The 24,251-nt window shown below is 39.8% G+C and overlaps 4 protein-coding genes across 10 annotated transcripts; all 4 read right to left on the bottom strand.

Annotated features, from left to right (window-relative positions):
• Window positions 1-575: 575 nt before the first annotated feature.
• Window positions 576-2,591, bottom strand: LOC112285065 (fructose-1,6-bisphosphatase, chloroplastic). The gene is made up of 4 exons (XM_024525568.3): window positions 2,019-2,591; window positions 1,653-1,877; window positions 1,027-1,533; window positions 576-915 (listed from the first exon to the last, which is right to left on the bottom strand). Exons 1-4 carry the CDS (start codon window positions 2,490-2,492, stop codon window positions 844-846), a joined length of 1,278 nt encoding a protein of 425 aa, XP_024381336.1. The 5' UTR covers window positions 2,493-2,591; the 3' UTR covers window positions 576-843.
• A 2,073-nt stretch (window positions 2,592-4,664) lies between these two features.
• LOC112284903 (sulfiredoxin, chloroplastic/mitochondrial) lies at window positions 4,665-6,899 on the bottom strand. The gene is made up of 5 exons (XM_024525260.3): window positions 6,557-6,899; window positions 5,601-5,749; window positions 5,415-5,448; window positions 5,081-5,174; window positions 4,665-4,888 (listed from the first exon to the last, which is right to left on the bottom strand). The coding sequence occupies exons 1-5, from the start codon at window positions 6,663-6,665 to the stop codon at window positions 4,873-4,875; spliced, it is 402 nt and encodes a 133-aa protein (XP_024381028.1). The 5' UTR covers window positions 6,666-6,899; the 3' UTR covers window positions 4,665-4,872.
• A 337-nt stretch (window positions 6,900-7,236) lies between these two features.
• LOC112284902 (uncharacterized) lies at window positions 7,237-10,857 on the bottom strand. Its single transcript, XM_024525259.3, has 2 exons — window positions 9,004-10,857; window positions 7,237-8,431 (listed from the first exon to the last, which is right to left on the bottom strand). The coding sequence occupies exons 1-2, from the start codon at window positions 9,395-9,397 to the stop codon at window positions 7,482-7,484; spliced, it is 1,344 nt and encodes a 447-aa protein (XP_024381027.1). The 5' UTR covers window positions 9,398-10,857; the 3' UTR covers window positions 7,237-7,481.
• An 8,040-nt stretch (window positions 10,858-18,897) lies between these two features.
• On the bottom strand, window positions 18,898-21,818 carry LOC112284356 (F-box protein At5g67140). Of its 7 annotated transcripts, XM_090251974.1 has the most exons (7): window positions 21,655-21,809; window positions 21,351-21,556; window positions 20,657-20,934; window positions 20,254-20,400; window positions 19,863-19,998; window positions 19,549-19,647; window positions 18,898-19,408 (listed from the first exon to the last, which is right to left on the bottom strand). In XM_090251974.1, exons 3-7 carry the CDS (start codon window positions 20,908-20,910, stop codon window positions 19,223-19,225), a joined length of 822 nt encoding a protein of 273 aa, XP_090108100.1. In that variant the 5' UTR covers window positions 20,911-20,934; window positions 21,351-21,556; window positions 21,655-21,809; the 3' UTR covers window positions 18,898-19,222. The 7 variants fall into 7 exon arrangements, with proteins under 7 accessions (XP_090108100.1, XP_073391189.1, XP_024379850.1 ...); XM_073535088.2 differs by lacking the exon at window positions 21,351-21,556 and having other exon boundaries at window positions 21,655-21,818; XM_024524082.3 differs by lacking the exon at window positions 21,655-21,809 and having other exon boundaries at window positions 20,657-21,004; window positions 21,351-21,632.
• Between the last annotated feature and the right edge of the window lie 2,433 nt (window positions 21,819-24,251).

Here is a 24,251-nt window from a genome sequence, read left to right as displayed (position 1 = left end):
TACAATCCATCCAGCCAAAGTCCTGGTGGAATTTGTGTAATCGTGTTACAACTGCATCACTTGTGGGTCATGGCAGTCTAACGATATTGCCATTTTGTTTCATCGCTTACCATCGTTGTACATATGATAACAGTATAAACGGCGTCTCTAATTTCGAATCCTAACACGATGTGAACTTTGAGTTTGGGTGTCACAGATTTACCTGCTCGAAGCATCCAGTATTCCTACCGAAGTTGGATAATACAGTTCTAGTTTGGCTTTGTGGACAACGGTGATATGCTGTTAAATAATCTAATTCTCCCCAGTCATGTGGTTGGAATTAAACTTCTGCACTAGATCCAGATCTTCTTAAGTCAGTGAAAATTCAGAGAAAGCAACAGCAGAGTTGTGTGAAACATCTGGAACTTCGCGGATGCGCGAGACCTTCCTATGTTAAATGACAAGACTCTTCTCATGGCTTTAGGACTGGTCAAAGTAATTTTCGCGATGATAGAGTATTTCTACAACAGGGTGAAGGAAATCCTACGAACATCTGCTTACATTTTCGTAATGCATCCATTTCGGGCAGCTCAACGAAACGTAACCAGTGAGATTAGAGAACATCTGTTACAAACCTGGATCACATGTCTTGTGGACCATTCTCGCCACAAGCACAGAACATAGCGGAGCACTAGTTTACAAGAAATATCAAAATGAACACGTGTGCACCCAAATGGCACAGGAGCTGCAGAGCGACCTTAGATATGATCTAAAGCTAGAAACCCGAATCGTTTTAGAGGCTAAGCGAAAGACGCTGTCAGTCTCCTCTACTCTGCCCTCGGAATCCGCAACAATTTCAACAGATTAAGCTAAGAACTTCTCCAACTTCTCCACCTCCTCCGTGCTTCCAACGTACAATGGCACACGTTGGTGAACCTGCGATACAGTAGATTACACAAACAAAGGTCATAAAGGAAACAATGTGGCGAGTGGGTTCCAAACTTATCGCAGAGAAGTGTGTGATTCTACCGTGGTTTTGATTCTTACCTGCTCAGGTTGGATGTCCAGAATCCTCTGGTGACCGTCGGAGCCCTTCCCACCTGCTTGTTCAGCGAGGTAGCTCATGGGAGCACACTCGTAAAGCAACCTCAACTTCCCGTTCTTGCTCTTGGAATCCCTGGGGTAGCCATAGATGCCACCATACAGCATTGTCCTGTGGAAGTCGCCCACCAGACTGCCGATGTAACGAGCGGAGTAGGGCTTGCCGCTGGGACCGGGGTCCTTCAAGCTGTCGACGTACTTCTTCAGCTTGTCGTCCCAAAGAGCGTAGTTGCCCTCGTTGAACGAGTAGATCTTGCCCGACTTGGGAATTTTGATCTCTTCGTGGGAGAGCACGAACTCCCCGTAGAGTGGGTCTAGGGTGAAGCCGTAGACTCCATGGCCGACTGAGAGGACCAGGATCACGGAGCTGGAGTACATGCAATACCCAGCGGATAACAAGTTGCTTCCGGGCTGGCAGACGTTCACAACGCAGTTCTGGGCTACCTCATCGATCTGCGACAAGGACCAAGAGTGTCCAGTTTAGATTCAGTGATAGAATGAGGTGATGATTCCAGTGCAATGGTTAATTCTGTTTGTGGACCGGGTAGGGGAAGTGAGATGAGTCTTTTTACCGTGGGATTTTCTCCGAGGTCGGTTAAGCACTCCTCATTGGGCTTGTAGATGCCAAAGATGGAGCCAGTGGACACAGCGGCGTCGATGTTGGAGGAGCCATCTAGAGGGTCGAAGACGACAATGTAGTTGCCGGAGTAGCTCTCCTCTACTGCAACAGGGGTGTCCTCTTCCTCGGAGGCAATGATGCCCGTGCGTCCACTCGAACGAAGGCAGCTTGAAAAGACCTGCTCTAATTCAACATCACCTGCGTCTCATTTAATGAATCTCCGGCAGTGTTCCGAGCTCTTACACAATCGTCACAAGGAACATTAGATTGACTGAGTTTGTGATAAGGGGGGTAGTCAAGAGGAAGTCTGCTTCTGTACCTCATTCGAAATCACGTCCAGCTTCTTCTGATCCTCGCCTTGAATGTTCGCCACTCCTTGCAGCCCCGTCAAGTTGGAAATTCCAGCCCTCTGCACCAACGACGCGATCTGCTTGCACGCCAGGGAGATGCTCGACAACACGATGGTCAATTCTCCGTCGATGACACCCGCTTGCTCCTGCTTCAACAACCAGGTGGTGAAAGTGGTAATCTCGTACTGCCCCTTCTTCGCCGTCGGAAGAGAGGTGGGCTCCACGGAAATTGCAGCTCTGGCACCAGCTGCCTGTCGAGGATCGGTCACAGCTCTGGAATTCTGTGCCCGGAGACCTGCACAAGATCCGTGGAACGACGATCCAGGTAGCAGAGAGAGTGAATTGGCGGTCAATCCACCCTTGCAGGACTGAACCTCGGAGCTGGTGGTTGCAACTGCAGCTGAGGAGCACAAGACCTGGTGAACTGCTTGAGTCGCCGCCATAGCTGCAGTTCCTAACGGCAATGCTTCACCGAACTAAAACTCCAACCCCGATTCGCCTCACCTTGTCTAACCCGCAGCTCCCTCACCCCTTATTCAGCGTGCATTTCCTCTCCGCCCAAGTGTTTCTTGTGGCTTTTCTCGAACACTTGCGACAAATTAGGAACACTGGTTTTTGAGTGGCCAAGCGCGAAATTCCTCATAAAGGCTTATCCGGATGCCGAATGAGCGAGAGCCTGTACAATGGGGATTTCGAACTCTCCATAAAATTCTCCTTTAAATGGGTGGCACTAGTCCACATGGCAGCCGGAAATGCGGTCAGGATGCACCGAAGCCAGTTCCTGAGAAGCGCCGCACTATGCACATAATCCAGTGACGCTGCTTCAACGCTTATCTCACATCGATGGGAATCACTGTTGGCTGTCGATCTGTGACATCAGAGCATCGCTCTTCCTGCGCAACACATCGATCAGCTTGCGCTTCACCGAGATGGGGTCTCTTCTGAACCTGTGCACATATCTTTTCATTACGAAAACATTACTAAAACCATAAACAACTGCTAAAACATCTAGCTTTGTTGTTGGTTTTCAACTAGTTGTGTTTGATCCCTTCCTCCGAAGTTGACATGTTTCATAATATATGTCGGTGCACAAACGGCGTGAATCTGCTTCCGTCGAGCTGCAATCTTGGTGTGGGTTTTGTGTATTGTGGAAGAATTGGGGTGAAAACATATACTGTTCACGGATTTGCGGTGCGAGTGCGTCTCTGATGCTGTGAAAATATACAGCGTTTGCTCGGAGTGGCAGATTGTGAGATGTGAGTGGAGTTTGATGTTTGCTCTTGTGACACTGTTTTTGCACAACTTGGCTTTTTATCAAACAAATTGCAGAATGTGGTGAGAGTTTTGTGGGAGTGTTTTGAACTGGGATTATGTTTGTTGAATTGAGACATTGTGTTTTTGAAGGTTGTCGCTTATCTATTATGTTGTAATTGCGAGGATATAATTGGATCTTTTTTTTAAAAAATTATTGTCATCAAAATATACATACTGAATTTAGTTTTATTTTGATTCTAATTTTTTTTCAAAAACTTTGAATCGGTAAAAAGGAAAAATATATTTGAGTAAACAAACTTATGAATGATCTTTTTAACAATTACTTTTTTCTTTTTTTCTTTTTTTATAAAAATCATGTAGTATTTATAGTTTTTTTAAATATCATTTTTTTTGGCACATATATATTTATTTAACGGTTCAAAATATTCGTTTAATATAACTCACCATGTATAAAATGTGTATACTTTGCCTCACACAAGAAATTTTTAGTAACATTAAATAAGAACTATTTCATTTTTATATACTCTACAAAATCCTTAAACCTTAGTAAAAATTACAAAGGAAACATTAGTTTTTTTTTTTTTTTTTTTTTTTCTCTTGTGCTTGATTTCCATTTAAATAAATAAAAATTGTATATATATCACACAATAATTTACATCAGTGACCCACACTTACAGCAATACAAATGCGCTTTTTAGAAGATAGAATATACAACCAAACCAATTAATTATCCTACATTCAGTATTCCTTGTTAAATATGTTTATCAATTGTATGGAATGCAAAGGCTATGATAAATCTTAATATTGATCCAAATAAATCAAATTCAAAGTTGCACAATTTTTGGACACAAAGTGACTTTGAATTTGAATAAAGTCTCATTAGGAAAATCTATGCTTTGTAAAATTTTGCATAGCCAAATTTTTTCGATAATGATAATGATAGTAATAATAATAATAATAATAATAATACTGATGAATTTGTAGAAATTCCAAGAAATAACTATACGCTTTATAATTCTTACTCATCAAATTGGTATCGTTTCAAAGTAATGTTCACAACATTGCAAATAATAAGCACACAATTTCAGGAATCAAAAGCAGGATTTTTTTGGGCAAAAATTAAAAGTATTCATGATAATGTGCAAATTAATATATTTTTGATATCACACATGATTTATTTAACTGGAAAATTTATTACATTTTTTGAGTAATATGAAGCATTATCATACGTGAATCATTTGATTATATGCATATTTCGAGTTAAACAATCACGCTCTATCCCTCATTCATTAATTTTTGGTGACGACCATAAACAAAAACTACAAAAACCATGGTATAGATCAGTTTAAAACTAGGTCTCTTTTTATTAAAAAGTCAATACAATTTGAGGTTTTTGTACACTTAATATCCATATTTAAGCACATCTGACATTCCTTAACAACAAGTGGTCTTTTTCTAGACTTGAAATCGTCTGGTTTTTATGAATACGTTGTTGATACAAGAGAGCACCAGTGCCAGGAGTTGTCGGAGCACCGAAATGGTGAAAAATCAACGAAGGTGGTGCCTGCAATGAACGAGAATGGATCAGCATGCCACTAACCACTGCAAGTTACAGTTTATAAAGCTCTAAATGGAAGCTAAATTGCAAAAGATGAGGTACCCAGAATGATAAACCAACAAAAATAAAAATAAAGATCGAGCTCTGAAAAGCAACCACTTCACAGTGGAAACTTAGCATCTGAAGAAAGTGTTGCACCTCAAAGTTTCACGAGTTGCTCTGCGGATCTTGCACTTGATCGTTGGCAAACCGAGCTTCTGATGCGCCTCATACCTATGACAACCCGAAAAGCCTGCCACACAGGTTTCCACTTCTCGTGAATACAAGAGTTACTCATCAAACAGATCCAAAGCTGTAGTGGGTTGGAGACCGCAGTGTCCACAACGATGTATGCGAAGGATGACATGAAAACTTGGCCCATGTCCTCTGTAGTTTCAAGAGCAAACAAGCTCCAATTTTAATGGACCCCCTTTTGAGCGTTAGAGAGCTTGTAAATCAGCATAAATTAACTGCTAACAGTAAAAGCATGTACCATAATATTCGCCCTCCACCTCCAACACATCAATCTGGAACGCAAAACCACACCACAACAGCAAAGGATTAGAAATCTTGCTGGTTAATTCTTCAAAAGAATCCTTTCAAACTAGAGGTAGTTGTGGAGAGTTTCCACTTCCTTCAGCCTGATACGCTTGTGGAGTTCGTTTCAAGGGTGACTCACCGGCTCCTGAAGCCCAATCTCTGCAATACTCTCCATTAGTTGTTTCACTTTCTCAGGATCATTGTTACGTGTTCGAAGCAACGGCCGCCTGATGTATTCCAAAGGGATCTCTGCTATCAGAGGCCCTTTCTTTGAAGTAGTGTAACCCCCTGCCACCACAACGAACGGTGCGAAAAAAGTATTAATACATGGCGTGTTCTCTTGTGAATTTACCAAATGTTTTTGCTATCACAATAAGGTTCTGCTAGTATCGAAATATCAAACAGATGCAGCTCTCTGCTCTGAGTTTGGTTAGGGTTTGTCAGTCATTTAGGGCCTTACCCTGGATTCCTCAAGAAACGCCCACACGCTAGAGGAAATTTCACTGCGATGTGCTAGGAAACGACCCTCCATGAATACATGATTACATTAGAGAAATAATCACATAATCTTAATACTGCTGCCAGTAGATGGAGACGGATCGAATGATTGTACAATCAGAAATGCGGATGCCACTGTAATGTAGCAATCTCGCTGATTTTACTAGCAAAAAACTCCACCTCGTGCGATGCCAAATCCTACAACCTCAAATTTTCAAAACCCAGTAGACTACTCCATGAATACATTACGCAAAAGGGGCACAATCCCTCAGACTTTTCAGAGTTTCGCCTTCACTTTGGCTAATTGTCTGTTAGACACTGCGCAGAAATGTACAAATTGATAAATCGCAGATAATTCTGGACCAAAATTGAGTATATTTGAATGACCCACTATGAATACCTAAGCAACGCGAAGCTTGAACTACATCCAAACGACCTATACTGCGATTTAATTCTCAAGCAAGACCTGCTCCTTCAAACACACAAAACCTGAATATGCTCTGCAAACAGAGACTTATTTATTTTTTTATTTTTATTTTATTTTTTCCTACTACGAAAGCAATTAAATTACATAATAAAATCGTGAGCGCCACGCACCATTTTCGCCTGCTTGACCTACGAAGAGGCTCCCCTTCCGGCTTCCCAGAGTTACCCGCGGCGACGCCACCACTCCAGACAACACAGCAGGCGCTTGCAAACTCGCCATCGACCCAACGCAACTCAAAATCGCACGCAAGTCACAACACCTTCTCGGAGAATCCACAAACTACCGTCCCCAACTCACGGTGCCTTTGAGCCTTCGATTTCCACTCAGGATGATTTTGTAGCCATCAAATTGTCAAGCCACCTCACTGCGGTTCCCCGCTCGAGACTCACGAACCGCAGTTTCGGCGGGCCGTTCCAGGGTCACAAACATGGCAACATTCTGCTGAGATAAGCGTGTTGTGAATTAGCGGTACTCGTGGTGGATTTGCTGTCATCAATAGTGTGAAAAAGTAGCACACGAGTATCGGAAGCCACTGGGTTGGCCACGATGGACGAAGGATCAAAGGCCCACACAAAACTCGACATTCATTCATCCGGATCCTGAAACTGGCGCACAATTCTGGACGCCATGCAAACTGATGAAAAGGATCCACTTAAATCACGCAATCAGTTCCAGAAAGTCGAAGTAAAACTGAATTGCAGGATATAAGTGAGCAACCATTCCAACCCTACCAAGGCTGCGGGAAGTGCACGTAAACAGACCGAAAACCCACCGTTACCAACAAAAACTCTGTCGACGAATGTCACGTAATTTCCATTAGCAAAAATTGGGAAACCTCAGGCAAGTTCTCACATCGAAGAGATGCAGATGAGTTCAAAGATTGATGAATAACAAAGATGCGATCAGCTACGTAATTGTACCACCTACATGACTATGCGAAGAGCTGTCGCTGTGAAGCTATGATATCGATATCCCTCAGCTTTGGCTCACACGATCTGTGCTACGCTCTAAAGGATAAGCTCATCGACGTGTTTTTTATCCCTTCAGTTTGTTGGGTTTCTTCCCCATGCGCAGAATCTTGCGGCAAAAATTCATCATCCCTTTGCGCTTCGACTTGCTGCTGTCCGGTTTGCTAGCCATGTTGTAGGTCCACCCGCCGATGGCGTGCGGGCGGCACGATTGGCAGTAGGAGGTGTCGTTACCCGGATTGCCTTGCACAACCACTCCGAGGCTGCGCCGACAAGACACGCACTCGAGAATTGCTTGTTGCACTCCATGTTTCTCACTGTACGCCCTGGCCATGGCCATGATGGCGTCCGAGTGGGCTCCCCCTTCTCGCATGGACGCCGCTTTCTGCATGATGGATTTGTTGTGGTGGTATCCCTCGTCGTCGAATCTGGAGCCAGCACCTGAGTTGGCAAAGAGGTCGGATGGCTTCAGCCGATCGTATCGCATCGACTGAGACACGGTCGCCGTTTGTCGTCGTCTCCCTGAGGAGGAATTCGTCGTCGCCGCTGCAGCTCTCCAATTGAACTCGTTGGGATCCTCCCACGCGTTCTGTTTTCGTGTTTGCAAAGGGCGTTTCACGGATGCCAGCCACCCCTGCGTCTCGCGCATGGAGATGTTTCGCTGCACTGGAGGAGGGGTATGGTGTTGTTGATCATACCCATTTCCAGGGTAAGGGTAGGCTGTTTCACAAGCCCTTGTCGCTTCATGCTCCGTGACTTCGTTTGTCCTACCTTGACTTGGAGCACTTTGCAGCGAAGGTTTTTTCTGGATGGGCTGTGAGTTCGCAGGCTGCTGCTGCGTGGTCGCAGCTGTCCACGGTTCTCCCTCTTGCACCAATCTTCCGGATCGAGACAGGGAGAGTGAGTCGCGGAAGGAGTTAATCCCTTGTTGGGTTCCGTCCCAGTGATCGTTAGTGCTCACCGAGCCCCAGCGCCCACTCAAGGATGCCGTCTCTGCTGTTCCCCACCGCCCACTTCCTGCAGAATCGAAATCTCAAACCGTGAGCAATTTCGCACCGTTCATGAAAATCGCTCAATCACGCAAAAAAATAAAATAAATAAACACAAAAATAAACATTGCAGACTTAGCTCTCGAAGTTGTAAACACTAACTTGCTCTCTCACTTACACAATCCATCCGGTGGGTAAGATGCTGGACCACATTCAGGGATTGTGGGGTGGGAATCTGTTCTATATACACGGTGTTTTAACAAAGGAATACTTTAGCAAAACTAGAATACGACTGGCTTTTGTTAACGTCTGTCAGATAATGAGCAACGCGTGGGCTACTTTAGAAAGGAAAGTTGATGTGTTCAACTCTGTCAAAGCTCGAAAATTCTTGCTCTAATCACGAGTAAGAATCCTGAGTCGACTTCTTTACTAAATGTTCGATCCAGGAGAAGATGTGACATGATTAATATCTAACCCTTACTCTGCTTCATGCTGCAAGGATTAATTTACCGTGAATAATCAGGAAGTTTAAGGGCTTAACCCGACAGGTCGTTCAAATTTGGTGTGCTGAAGGAGTGAATGAGAAGAAAATCGTGTCACCTGCGAGGACTTGGGAATCCCAGCCGCCGTCTTGCAAGTCGCCGGGCCACCTCCCACTCTGTGATCGCGAGCGGTTTCCGCCATTGGCAGTGCTGACTTGCCATTGCTCGCCGAGTCTCTGCGACCCGTTTTCTCGAGACGAGGCAAGTTTCTTCAAAGCTTCGTTCAGGTCGCTGTGGAATGGTGGGTCAACGGTGGTCAATCTCGCAGGCTGTGCGGGCCGCACCGCAAGTCCTCCCGGTGGAGAGTCTCGCACAGGCGAAGCGGATCCCTGTGATAACGTCGATTGAGAATGCGCAACACCATCGTCGAAAGAGTATTTCTCAGGACTCGCATTGTATAAAACGTTGTCAAACTCCGAGCAATCCTGCCGTAGCCTCGCATACTTCTTCATGATATCTAAGCTTAGACTTCGCGCTCTTGTCGTGAAAAACCGCTCGAAATTCGCAACCCCACGTTCATGAGATGGTCCCAGCTGCCATTTCAAACCCTCACACCTACGCAAACGTAAACCCGAGCCATGCGGCTGTGGAAAAACTTCTCTAAACGACAATAACGGAACGGAAACCCATGACGCACAAACCTAGTTCAGTAAAAAAGAGAAAAAGAAAAGAAAAGCAAAAAAACCCCCCGTGATTCAAGTCACAACGCGGCAACAACAAAGGAGTTCGAATGGTTGTATCCAACGTTGGAAGTGAGGATCTTTCTCACTCCGCATTCCATCAAGCGAAGCGACAGCAGAACGGGACACAACCCCGGGTCAAGTGCAATTCGGGGACACGTTTGTGCTGGAGGGAAACGAAAGACTCAAAAACCTACACGAACTTGGCAGAGTTTGCCTTGAGCTCGCAACAGAATTCGGCATCACCGGGGGTATCATCCTACTAAAAACCTCGTCTCCGCCCAGCGGAGCGACAACAATTAAACCAAGCATGGAGAGACACATTGAAGGGAGCCCGTGTCGTAGTTTGTTTCACATTGATTGTCCCTCCAACTCCACAGGAACTGGTATGAAAATCACAACAGAAACCCAGGATGAAGAAGAAGAAGAAGAAGACGAAGGAGAAGAAGGAAACGAAGGAAATGAAACTAGAACGGACTGATCACAAACTGGTCGAGGATCGTCCCAGATGAAGTCCCTTGTCTCATCACCACTCTTCGATCTGTACCACACTCCAAGCTACGCATTCAAGTCGGATGTAACCAATCTCACCAGACCGACCTCACAATCTACTTCTAAACCCACCTCAAAAACCTTCTCCAGATTCAATCACGAATACAGATGGAAGGGGGTGGGGGGCACTTCGCCTCCGACTGTCTTCAAGCAACACCGGTCGCCAACTCATTGACCACCTCCTCCTCCCAGGGGAGGACGTGAACATAGGACCCCGCTGACAGAATGTACACCGTAAACACACAACTACTAGCTGCCGACTAGCGAAACGCCTACTTTCAAACCCACGCATTCAGAATCTACCCACCCAGCAGCAGCATCACCGGGTCCTCCTGTGATTCATTCATTCACACCTGCAAAGAGCTGCTGCCATCTAGCTAGCTCCGCAAGGGGGAAGAAGAAACTCCGGCGAAGTCCAGCCAGCCCATTTGCTGCTACTACTACTGCTGCAACAACCGATCCATACATCCGAGATATGCAACCTTGTAGAGCTGACAAGCTGTTGTTCTTCTTCTAGACCAGAGGGAATCGATCAATGGATCAATAGATCGGTGGATCTGACATAATAGAATGAATGGGGACAGTCAGTCAGTCAGTTCCGGTGAGGTTGGGGGAAGCAGAATCCGACGCGGGGGGAGTCCCAGCTAGCAAACCAGCAAACCAACAATGCGGGCACAACAAAGCAAAGCAAAGCAAGTGGGCAAAAGAGAGAGTGAGCGGGGGGAGTGGGGGAGTGCGCGGTGACGGGGGGTGCAGCTATCAAACAAAACTGGATCACGAGTTGCGAGGAGCGGAAGGCGCGGGAGAGAGAGAGAGAGAGAGAGAGAGAGAGAGAGGGGGACCCGGCCAGCTCGGCCTATTTGGGGTGCCAGCTGGGCCAGTTTGTGGTGCCATCGTGGCACTCAGTGCATAAATGCATTCCCGCCTTTATGTTATGTCTCTGTGTGTGTCTCCATGTGTGTCTTCGATGCCCAGTTGGTTTTCTACTTTTTCTTTTTACTATTTTTTACTTACTTTTTCAGTATTCTCTAGTACGACAAAATCTTTTCACTCTGTTTATTTTACTATTTTTTGTCTGTGTGTTTGGGATGTTGTTCTTGCCTACCAAATCACTCCAAGAGCATTATTTTATGGTTAAATTTAGAAACAGGGGGGGGGATTTAATAAATAAATAAAAGAGGCAAACAATTGTATGTGTGCATGTGTATGTCTTTGCTTTTATTTATTTATGTATAGATATAGGTATATACATATATGTATGTATATACTTGAGGCTAATGTTACACAAGAGGGGCATTGTGCAAGGTGAATGGATTGAAATGAACTTGTGTGTGTATTTTACAAATGTGGTCAAATATCTAGAAGGATAGAAGGAAGGACATCTGACTCAAAGCCACTAAGTGGTGTTGTTTAAATGGATCTTGGAAGGTTTTTTCTTCATTTCACTTACTTTTTGGTGTTGTTATAATTACTTTTTCTTGTTTGTTTGTTTCCATTTGAATAGTTTTGTTTGTTTGTTTTGTTTTGTTTTTGTTTTTTTTTTTGTCCTTCTAACAATAAGAAAGTGGTGGAAAAGTCTTTGTTCCACACTCTATTTCTTTAGTTTGGAAGTTTCTGCAAAGAGACTAAGTCATGGATGTGAGATAGAGTAAATGTATTTTTTGTTATAAAGAATACCAAACTATTTATTTTTTAAATTGCATCCATGCATAGAAGGTTGAGAGTAGCTGCAAAAGGAATTTGCAACCCCAACTTGTGGTGCAATTTAAGAGGCACCCATGTAGTACCATCAAAAAGAAGACTAGATCTCATGTTTTTCTACAGTATAAGTTTCATCAATCCATCCCCCCATGTTGAACATCCTCCAACATTTAATATCATTTTTTTTTTATTATTTTTTTATTTCATTACAATTCAAGCTTTCCACAATGTCTCTTGGATCCATCCTCCATGTTCAACACCCTTCAATGTTTACGATTACTTCGTTGAATTATGCTACAAGATACCATCCTATTTTCATTTCAACCCCTTTTTTCAAAGCAATAACTGAGCCATGGGCTAGAAGTCTACTATTCCAAAGCAAAGCACAATGCTTCTCTCAATACCCACCTTTCAAAATTCAACTTTTATACATGTTCCCCATGTTCCCCATGTTCCCCATGTTCCCAACATGCATATCCACCCCCTTGCTTTGAAAACACTTCCAATTCCAATTCATTGCAAAATGATTTGACAGTTGACAAGCCCAAGGACATGCCCCCCATCAATTGTGAACCCCCTTTTTTGACCAAGCCCATGCTCACAAGGTATAGTAACGCTGTTGGGATCACGTTCCCGAAGACGTCAACTACAAAGGGAGAGATTCAACTCTCGCTCACTTTGTGAAAGAGCACAGTTCAAATCTCTCATGCAATTCCACCACCATGACCAAGTCAGGGTTTGATTATTGAAAATTAGAGCTTGTGTTGAAAGGACAATCATGCAATTTATATTTGGCAGAAGCAATTGGAATAATTTATCTTCAAATTTATTTATTCATTTTTGCTTCCGAGATTGGGAACAAATGGAGGAATCCCTCAGACAATGGAAGGGGCTTCTTATTATTATTATTATTATTCTTATTATTATTGTTTAAATTATTCATCCAATTTAGCACCATGAGTGATGCCTCCCAATGTGGCAAGCCTCTCTGTTTCTAAATGAGCCATGAATCTTCAAATCTGATAAACGTTATTAATAGTCAAGTCACATGGTTACTACACTTCTTTAGCACCTAAATCTAGCAATCTATTTATTAGCAACTTTGTTGGGCTGCAAAGAGAATGCCCCAGGGTGCAGTTCACACAGCCGTGCGTGCGCGTCCTTATTTAATTTAATTTTTTAAAATTCTGAATACATATATATATATATATATATATTCCAAGTCAGCAAAATACAACATTCTTAGTATTGAGGAGGGTGTAAACTTGATAGAATATAGATTCGCTTAGGCCTAGATTCTAACTCTATTTTAATAGTATTCTATTTTATTTTTAAATATTAACAATGTTTGCCCTTCATCAGGACAAAAGATAATTGATAAAAGATCCTTGGTGACTTGAAAAAAATATTAAAAAAATTACTTGATGTCAAATTCTGATGGCTGTTTTATGTTTATATTAACTAAATGAAGTGGAGATTCATGTGGTGGTGAAACAATACTATGCATATTCAAACGAAGTTATATTACTGCTTGAAAAATTATGTTAGTTTATAATTGACATACTAATGAGTGAACCTAATTATAGATGGGTCATAAATATTAATGAAATAATTTAATGATATCTCATTAATATCAAATTTCTAGTTATAGCAAACTTAGTTCAAAATATGATTGAGTTTTGTTAAGGAAAAGTCTTCAGAACCCTTGTAGGTTTCAAAGTGACAACACCATAGCTAACCTTTATCAAAAACGAAGAAAAAAAAGCAAAATGCTGTCTCAAAGCCAAGTGCCCTTATAGAAGAATCTCAATTACCCAGATTAGAATTATGCCTAAATTAAAACAGTGGTTTATGTTAGCAGTCATATTCTCAAGTTAAAGTACCAAATATATTCCTTTTGGGTTTTAATCACTTCTAATCTAATGCATGTGGTGGGTTAAATGATTTAATTTGCTCTTTGAGGAGGACCAAGTTGGATTAGAGGTGTAATTGTGTTTTTGGGTGGACCTTTCAAGTGTTTGTGTAAATGTCACATTTGCAAGCACGCTTAGTATTTGAAATTAAGGTGGACTCAACTTGAGGTGAATTTTTGCAACATAATTTGCAAATTCAAAACACATTAACAAAACCAAGCATTCCTTCAAATGCCACAATTTTAAGAATTTATTTAAGATTTGATTCATGATAATGTATTACAAATATTTTAAAACACCTTCAATAATTAATTCAAAAACTCTTGTAAAAGAAATTATATTTCAATATTTAAAGAAATTATTTTTAATATCATTCATAGATTAGATTAATATTGTACAATAATTATGAAAAGAATGATTCATTTATCAACATTGATATTTTTTATAAAATAATGAATGACATTTATTTTGAGATATTAACTTAAAATCGGAAAAATGTAGCTTTATAATAGAATATTCCAGAGATTCATTTTCAATTCATTCACAAGTTTTTTTTTCTAGTTCTAGAACATTTTTTTTGTTTTGTTTTGTTTTTTCTTTTTTTTAAAAAATCAAAATACTTCATAAGAAATAGTAAAGAAATACTTCAGTAATTACAATATTCTTCTCGAGTAAGTTAAGGTCATGTAACATTCAAATTAATAATGGTTAAAAATTTCAATAAAATAGTGCTTTAGATTTTTATTATCACTATTTAATATTCATGAGCCACTTTTTATTTTTATTTGTCTATGAATGAATTGATATCATTATAAAACAATATTCTAACTTATTTTGTTATCTATAATCGAAAGAGCTCTAATACTGCAAAACTACAAGGTAATTAGTTTCCACAAAAAATAATTGGTGGTTTTTATTCATTCATATGCATTAATCATATATATATACCAATCATATATATATATATATATATATATATATACCACATTGTCCAAGTTGCAGTGGATCAACAAAGCGCTAAAAGCATTTCAAAATAGTGATTGAACCACATTGCAATATTGTTTGAAAATCATTCCATGTTCACATATTTGATTAAAAGTTATTCACTACTTAAATATGTTTGTGGATAATCATAGGAGTGTTGAAATACAAGCCACATGGTCACATACTACTGACATTATACCACATCATAACGAACAAATTTTAATAATAAATAAAAATTAAAATGATGTAATTGCAGACAAGACCTTCGTTTGTTTTAAGATTCTTCTTTGCATCATCAATGTAACTGTTATTTTAAATCTATAGGTGCTATCTATTAATGTTGAAAAAATTCTTTAAAACTCATTATTCATGTTACGTAATTGGTGTTTAAGAATGAGATTAGCTGTTGCATTTGTTAATATATTAAATATTTGTCACATAAAACTATTAAAGATATTTTTTGAGTCTAACAACATAATGTATGACTTAGATTGGTGTGTATTGAATCCAAATTTGAATCTACCTACACAAACATACTGGGCAAACAATAAATAACAAAACAATTTGTATTCTAACTAATAATTGTTTTACTTGAAAAGAATTTGTTTTCTTATAATGTAAATATTTTGAACTCTTATAATTAGAGTTATATTTAAAACTTGACATATGCATATATTATTATATAATTATCTTATTATTTTCTAATTTTAAATATAAAACCAAAGAAACAAGTTATTATAACTTAAGAAGTATACCTTGAATTCTGAATCTTTTCTTTTTTTATACTTATTACTTTGTATACTTTTACAAAGTTGGATTTTAAACAGTGACTAATTTTCAATATCATGCTTTTGTTTTTGATAATTTAAAATGTCAACGAAAGTATTATTATATAATTTTGAAATATTATTGGCATTCTCATTATTATCATATATATATATATATATATATATATATATATAGTTGAATAGTTTACATGTTAAATATTACTTGTCATTAAAGCCATCCTATTATGAACTTAAAACTTTTCTCCCTAAAAGATTGCAAGTAGTTTTAAAAAACTAACTTAAAAAATATTAAAGGTTGTTTGAATATGATTCTATAATATTTCTAAAACTTATTGATGTTTAAATACTGTATATGATTTTATTTTCATTATACCCAAAAGATTTCAAAATATTAATTTTTTTATAAATTTGGTAAGAAATTAATTATTTTTTATTATTATCTATAATAATTATTAGTAAAAAATTAAATAAAAAATTTAACATCAGTTATTTAATAAAAATAAAGAATTTATATATGCATATAAAACCAAACATCACTATTTAAGTTGAATAATAATTCTAAGTTATGTTAAAACTTTTACATAATTGGCACTTACTATTATATATATATATATATATATATATATATATATGTAAGTATAAATAACATCATGGTAATTTTTATCGTATTATTTAAAAATAAAACCAATTAAAAACTAATTTATTCTCTTAATTTAAATGATTTGCATGAATATTTAATAAAAAATAGTTAAGGTCATATGTTTTTTTCATATTAAAAAAATAAGTGTTTTTTTATTGCTTTGTAATAATACAATTTATAATTTGTGGTACTCTAGTAAAAATAATTATTGTTGTTTGAATGCAAAAGTTGATTTCAATGTGTCTTAATGCCTTTTATATCTCAAAAAATTATAACAGGAAATTTTTGATATTTTTTCTTTTTAATTTTTTTTCATAACAAATAGGAAATTAAAATTAATATAATATAATTTATAAAATTATTGCTTGTGCATTGATAAAATTTTGAAATTCATTAATTTAAAAACTCAATTCAATACATTTTAAAGTAATTTTAAGGTTGTATAAATTAATAAAAGCATACAATTAAATTAGTCAGTTGAGAATTGATTCAAATGAAAAATAAAAGAGTCATTGTAATATGTGATTTTTTTATAAGAGTTATTTAATTTTTTTTATGAAAAAATCATCATAGAATGGTTTTAGTTGTTTGATATATATATATATATAAGTTATTTATTTATAGAGTAAATCATAATATTAAAATTCAACATCTTTCAGAAAGTGGTACACCAATTGCTTAAGAGTATTGTAAAGATGTTATCTTTAAAAAATATTTCCCTTTCCTTATAAATTATTACATAAAAATCTAATACGAAAAAATTTAATGCTATGATATATAATATTTTCATTAATATTACAGTTTACCAGCTATTGGTAAGTATTGTACGTTCTAAATTTTTTACTGTTTTTACTTCTTTAAACTGTTAGAACAGTTAGAGCATTTTAATAATCTCAATGATAATTCTACCCAATGGTGTTTTTTATTGGTAATAAATTCAATGGTGGGTCTTAATGATAACGTATATCTTTTTTAATCTATGATAAGTATCTTCATACCTATTTTAACAAAAACATCTGTGCAGAATACATAATAAAAACAAATTATAATAAAATTAAAATATACAAAGACAAATACAAAACTTTTTTAAAGATAAAAGCTTTGTAAAAGTGTAAGGGATAATCATTTTTAATAAAAGAGAAGGTCTTGTCTGTATTATGGAATTTTAAAGTTGGTTTAAAATGTATATTTGTTATGGAAAAATAAACGAAATGATTCATAACCTTATGTGTTTCTTCTTATTGTAGATAACATCAGAATATTCTAGTTTAACATATGGTAATTTCGTTGAATCCACCAAGATATAAATAAATCAATGTGTATATATAGATAATTCCAAATATTCTAAATTTAAAAGTTTTAATCTAATTACAAAAAAAAATTTAGCCTGTTCAATTTTTAGTTATTAAATTTTAAATCTCTGTTTTTAAAACACACAGTAAGAGTAAGAAAATAGTGTCACAAAACAGAGAAACAGTAACACAAAAAAGCAGGCAAGGGAGTGGAGTTAAATGGGGACAATAAAACAAAACACGATCCATTAATAAAAATAATAATAAACACTAATAAAACTAATAAAACAAAAAATAAAAAACAGACTCGAAAGGGCAAACTGGGTAGTAAAGAGAGCACTCGTTTGCAACTGATCAAAGCTCTGATTTTGCCGATCTAGTGAACCCCCACTTTGTGATGATTTCCACATACGGTGCCCCAATTACGGTGACGGTAGTGGAATTCTGTTGCCGGTGTACAAAAGAAAAAAATAAAAAATAAAAGTACTACGAGGCCATACAAACGCACACACTCACACTCACACACATTCCCAGTCCCGGAATTTATTAACTCCCATTTGTACTTACCCGCTAAACCTCAACAGATAGATATCTACATCATTTTCCTGCACTTTGTTTAACTCTAATCACTGATGGAATTTAACTCTATTCACTGCAACCACGCCCTCTCTGCTGTAGCCTTAAAGGGATATATTTAATCTTTACTCATGGGAGTCAGTTACTCTCTGTGAGTGTGAGTGTGTGTGTGTGTGTATGTGTATTTGGTCCGTTAGATGAAGACGGTTGCAGTGATCCTCACCGCCGCGGTGATCGATCACTCATGGCTCGGATTATCAGCGTTGAATGGATTATTCACTCCCTGTAATGGAGCTGTGGGTTTTGCGTAACTCTAGAGACCTTTTGTTGTCTCAGTAAAAAAACACAATATCTATATATATAGATACATTGTTTTGGTTTGCATTAATGGTAGTTTTGTGGGTCGTTGGTTGTTTGCTTTGGTGTGCTTCATCAAGTCTACCGACTGTGTATCAACGACTGTCTGCCGTCTCCGTTACGGGTTATTCATACGTGTATTGTTTAGGGGATTGATTGCAGTATTTCGTAGGAGGTGTGGTGAGAATGTAGCTAGCAGTTTGTGGTGCACAGTCTGGCATGATCTCGTTATCCTGTATTGTGCCGGAGTTTGTACTTGGGTTTGTATGCTTGAAGTGAATATTGAGCGTTCGGTGAATGCGAGTTGTTGAGAAACGGGGTTCGATTGTGAGGCTGAATGCAGAGCTTTGTTGTTGTTGTTGTTGTTGTGTGTATCCAACGAGAGACATACGCCATTGCTGTGATTGCACGCTAATCCAAGCCTCCAGAAAGTAAACCTCCCATTTACTTGACATAGAAACAGCCCTGATTTTGAAGAATGAAACAGAGTTTTTTTATTTATTTCATTTCATTTCATTTTTTTTTTTTTTTTTTTTTTAATTCTTTTCGTGAATTCTTATTTTCACTGCGGTTCTTCCTCACTCCTGATAATCACATACCTTGCCCTGATTACACTGGGTTTTGGTTCTCCACTGCACAGCTCGAATCACACTAACCCAACAATGCCACGACTTCCTTACTTCAATATTTACACAAGATTACACAATCACCTCGTCCCTGAGCTCACACGAACCGAGATCAAAGTTTCCAACTGCAGAGTGGTCGGTTACAGCGTCCCCGAAAGAGAGGAAATCTTAACTGGAGTGGTTGGCGGCGGCAGGCTTGAGGTGGAGCTTGGGGTTGAGGAGTTTGAGTCGACGCCGACACGAGGGCGAGATGCTCATGCCCCAAACGTTAATGGATTCCAGCTTTTGGCATCCTTTGACTACCGCCAGCAATCCTGTCTCCGTAACGTGGCGGCAGCACCAGAGATTGATGCTCTGCAAACAGTAAAGAGTGATGAGCAATTCGATCAGTCTTAACCGCATAATTCCCATCACAAAGACCAACATCAAATGCCTAGAAATGCAAGCTGGAAGATGGTGAACAACTCATCGCAGAGGGGTGATTTGTGACGAACCTTGAGAAGTTTGCAATGGGATGCTAAGGCCAAAACAGAGACGTCGGTGATGAAAGTACCGCCCACGTTGAAATGCTCCAGCGACGCTGCCCTTCTCACCTGCAGGATGAGCATGTGCCTTAACATATATCGAGTCTGTGATGATTCTCAGTGTGGAGTTGGTGGTGACGTGAAGAATCGATGCAAGGATTAGATGGTAACGCTTCATTCAATCGCATGCTGCTAATCATAGTTGAGATTAGAGGAAACGAATTGGGACGCGAGAGCGAGAGAGAGAGAGAGAGAGATGCATTGAGTGTGCATTGTGTCGGTACCAATTGAACGACGCCCTCGTCGGTGATGGCTGTCACTCCCCACAGAGAGATCGAGGCCAGGTTGGGGCAGCACTTCGCTATTGAAACTTGGATCAGCCCTACGTCCGTGATTCGGCAACCCCACCGCCCATTCGAACTGCAACACTTACCAATGTCCTCGAGAAAATCAAACTCAGTGCAAACGAATTCCTTGAGGAAGAAGATTGGGAAAAAGAAAAACCAAAAAAAACAGAGGTTATATACACAAATTCGGAGTGAAACATGGTGTTTCGTGACCACTGTAGCGCAGATTGCGACCGCTTCGTTAAGATTTCCAATCACTTCACGGTGAATTGGATAAAACCTTTGGTGGTGAGCGTTGAGACGACGATGAGGGTGTAGCGGGCCTTACATGTTAAGCTCCTTGAGGCTGCCAGCTCCCTTCACCAGGCGTGAGATCGCGCCGTCGTCGGGACGCCACCCTGCAAAGCTGAGCTTGGTTTGACACGCCAAGGATTGTTGGATTCCTTCTCTCCAGCGCTTGCAAGCTCTGCTCACCCTGCGGAAAGCGACACTCACGATCCGCTGTATTAACGGATGCTGAAAAACATGACAAAATTTTGTACACATGGACACGATGAGAACAGCACAATTTGTTTTTCGCTGCAGCTACGGAGGCACCTGGGTTTCGATTTTGCAGGTGAGCACTCAGGATCACGAGTGTGGAATTCCTAGCTCGACGTTAAGGAATTCAACCGCTGAGACGACCATGACGTTTGCGGGATGATGAGAATGAGAAGGGGAGCGGGACTTACGATGCCATGTCTTGGAAGGAGTCGAGGTGGGAGAGGCACTGCGCGAGGACATCCTCCGGCAACACGTCGCAGTGGCACAATTTCTCCTCGACTTTCGTCGCCGCAGCGGGCGGATTGCTCAACCGCGCCCTTGCCTGGTCTTCGTCGGCGAGGAAGCCGCGGCGTTTGAGTCCCCTGCCCCTGCTTTTGGTGTCCATCATCTGCAGGCTCAGCAATGCAGCGGCTGCCGAATTCGCCATCGTTATGGTCCCCATCCCCTCACAACGACCCCGAGCCTTCTGCTGTAACAGCGGTCCTACTGATTAATACACAACTCTGCGAATTTCTCAAGATGCGCTTCAATTTGGCCTGTACAAAAAAATGAAAAATAGACATGTGAACTAACTTAAGAACGATGCTTGCGCGATGGCGTGTTTGAATGAGTCATTGTGCGCGCAGCCTCTCGAAAGAGTCCCAGGACGACCATCCCGGCATGAAGCACCTGGAATCGCAGCACTATTTCCTAATTCTGTTCTGCTAATTCACCAATTTCTACCGCTATCTTCAAACACTACGGAGGTCTGAGCCTAGCAAAATCCTCGAAGGATTCTCAACAGTTCCCGACGTTTCGTTGACAAAGAGTTGCCACAACGAAAAGAAAAAACAAAGAGAAGTCCTGCACATGAAACTGAGTTGCGACTGTGAGAGGACTGACCTCTCAAGTCACAAGGCTCAAATTCCTTCGAATTCCGGTCCGTTTCCCTGGTTCCTTTTTGCTTCTATGCAGCGACTATTCAACCACACACACACACAAACCACGAGGATTTGAACTCCTCCGAGGATGCCCACACCTCAACGAATTGAGGGCGACAATTGAGCAGATCCCCCCTCCACTAGATGGTCAATCAGTTGCTTGCCGGCCTGTGGGGAATTGGGCAGCTTACAAAAAGTTAAAACTTCGCACATCAGGAACTCCCGTAAATCTGAATACATCGTAAGATGCGAGGTTTCCCACATACCAAGAAATACAGCTCGACGATCTCCGATTCTCGATTTTTCCGGCTTAGCGGAAATGTTGAGTGAAAATAAAAAATTTGGGTTAGAAACAGAGTGAGCATGTCCGATTACGACGCACCACCCAGCATGTCCACACAATGCAACCATCGCCAAATTCATCAGTTGACCAGGCGCTGTCAGATGGCTAACGACCCATCTTAACTCCCTCCCTCCCTTCCCTTGCTTCGAATTTTACGGTTCGACGGCAACGAAATTAGCCTACGCATGAACGGAATCTTCAGTGAATCTAAAAGGCACCCATCGATCGAAGATCCTACGCCCCGAACGGGTTATAAAAAAGGATTTTGCTTCTTCGAGTACTTCTAGCTGGCGCTGGGAAAAGTCACAAACATTAGGTATGGCAAACCCACTCATGGAGTTACGCTCATCATTCCTGCCCCACCGGCGGATTCAGTATTTCCAGTCCTTTTTGAAGCCCCACATGAATTGTTGGCCACTTTTTCCCAACTTGAAAAGAAAAACCAGGAAACAGTTTTTCAATTAGTCCTGCAATGTGGGGACCATCCCAAGAGATAACAAAAATGAAAAATAATGAAAAATAAAAAAAAGGATGCCCAGTTCTGGAGAGCGTCTCACACACTGGTACTGTGCAATCTTAACTGAAATACCCTCGATTTGCAGCTTCGGTGACTCGGAATCATTTGTTCGGTAATAGTAGAAGCGGAGAAAATTAGCGGTGTGGCTTTTTTAAGACATGATGTGTGAGGAGCTGGTCTAAAGGGAGGCGGGATTGGGCTCCATAGGCGCCAGGAAGTCGGGAGGGGCAGCGTGTCAAGGCTGGAGTAGCGATGGCGATGAGGGAGCTTGGTCAGTAAGGTCACGCGATACGCTTCCCTGGTCTATTTTTGACAATTGTTTCGAGAACAATCGCAGTGTCGACATGGCCCCACGCCGTGGGAAAAGCCTGTCCTTGTGTGACCACACTATTGCCTTACAATGTGTCATGGCCCCACCACTGGATCGATCCGACCTGGGCTTCTCGCAACCTGGTCCCTTCTCTCTCTTGTGGCATTGCTGCAGCTCATCTTCCTCTGACAGCTAAGTTAGTTGTTGCAATCCTTACAACCTAGAGCTTACCGTCTGGATACAACCCGATGAGCAACTCATCGCTTGTCTCGTTGCGTGAGAACCCTTCGTCTTGCTATCGCAAACTTTCCTATCACTCTCGTGGGGTTTTTGCGAGTCTGATCAGCCATTACCGCGACCATGTCTGGAGCATCTCTACACGCGATAGTGGAGGCTCTTGCGGCACAAAACTTCCGAGTTATTATCTGCTTTGGCAGCGATAGAATAAATAAATAAATAAATACATAAATAAATAAATAACTGTTTAAGAGAGTCGGCAGCTGCCTCTCTGCATTCTGGCTCACGGTTGAATAAAAACGTTGTTTCTAGTTGGCTTCAATGTCTTGAATTAAACGATGTGCATTGTGTGGTGGAGTGCAGTACTCAAACATACCTCAAGGCTTCGAAACGATCAAAGAACTTCGATGTGAGTGCGAGGAGAGATAGTTCAGCTCTATGTTTGCAAACATCCGAGAAGGGCATGAGTGCTCTCTCACACAGCGTCTCCTCAAGCGTACTTGCCTTTTACACACAAAATTGCCACAAAAACCATGTCCAAACGTTCTTCTCCTTCTGCTTCCCAGAGCTTTTGATAACAACTCGCAACATCGATCACTTCACCTACACATGAACGCAACGGTCCTACAAGTGTGCCTGTGCCACAAGCAATCATTCCAGAGATTCGTTTTCTGCAGCAACCACCGTGTCTGATGTGGGAATGTGGTTGAACGTGATGAATGTGGTTGCACATACAATAGTAGAAAAATGAATCTAAAAGTTTATTTTTATGATGGGTGGATTGATTTAGTAAAAACTTGGATCTATTTAACATACTCATAGATGTATGTATACATACACACACACACACACACACACACATATATATATATATATATATATGAATGAAAGACAATATTTTTTGTGGTTTTTTATTTTTTATTAGATACATGATAATTAATTTTTAATTTTTTAAATTCTTTGAAAACTGAAATTGAAATTTATGATTAAAAATCAGTGTGATGTTAAATGTTGATGGATTACTATTCAAAATGAGGTTCATATTTTATATTTACATATGAATACAAATAATTTTGTTATAGTTGGGCATGTCTAATTTTAATGTGTTGTATTTGTGAAATTAATTTTTAATGGTGGAATAAAAATAATATATATATATATACATACATACATACATATATACATACATACACATATACATACATACATACATACATACATACATACATATACATACATATATATATATACACATACATACATACATATATATATATACACATACATACATATATATACATACATACACACATATATATACATACATACATACTTACATACATACATACATATATATATATTTATGAAAAATTAAGATTTTTGCATGAATAGTTACCGAGGAATATGATTAGCTAAAGAAGGAATATGATTAATATATATTTTTTAGTCTTTATTT

Source organism: Physcomitrium patens, chromosome 7 (genome assembly GCF_059467195.1).
Source record: "Physcomitrium patens ecotype Gransden chromosome 7, ASM5946719v1, whole genome shotgun sequence".
Taxonomy (NCBI): Eukaryota; Viridiplantae; Streptophyta; class Bryopsida; order Funariales; family Funariaceae; genus Physcomitrium; species Physcomitrium patens.
This window is presented reverse-complemented; position numbering and strand designations above follow the sequence as displayed.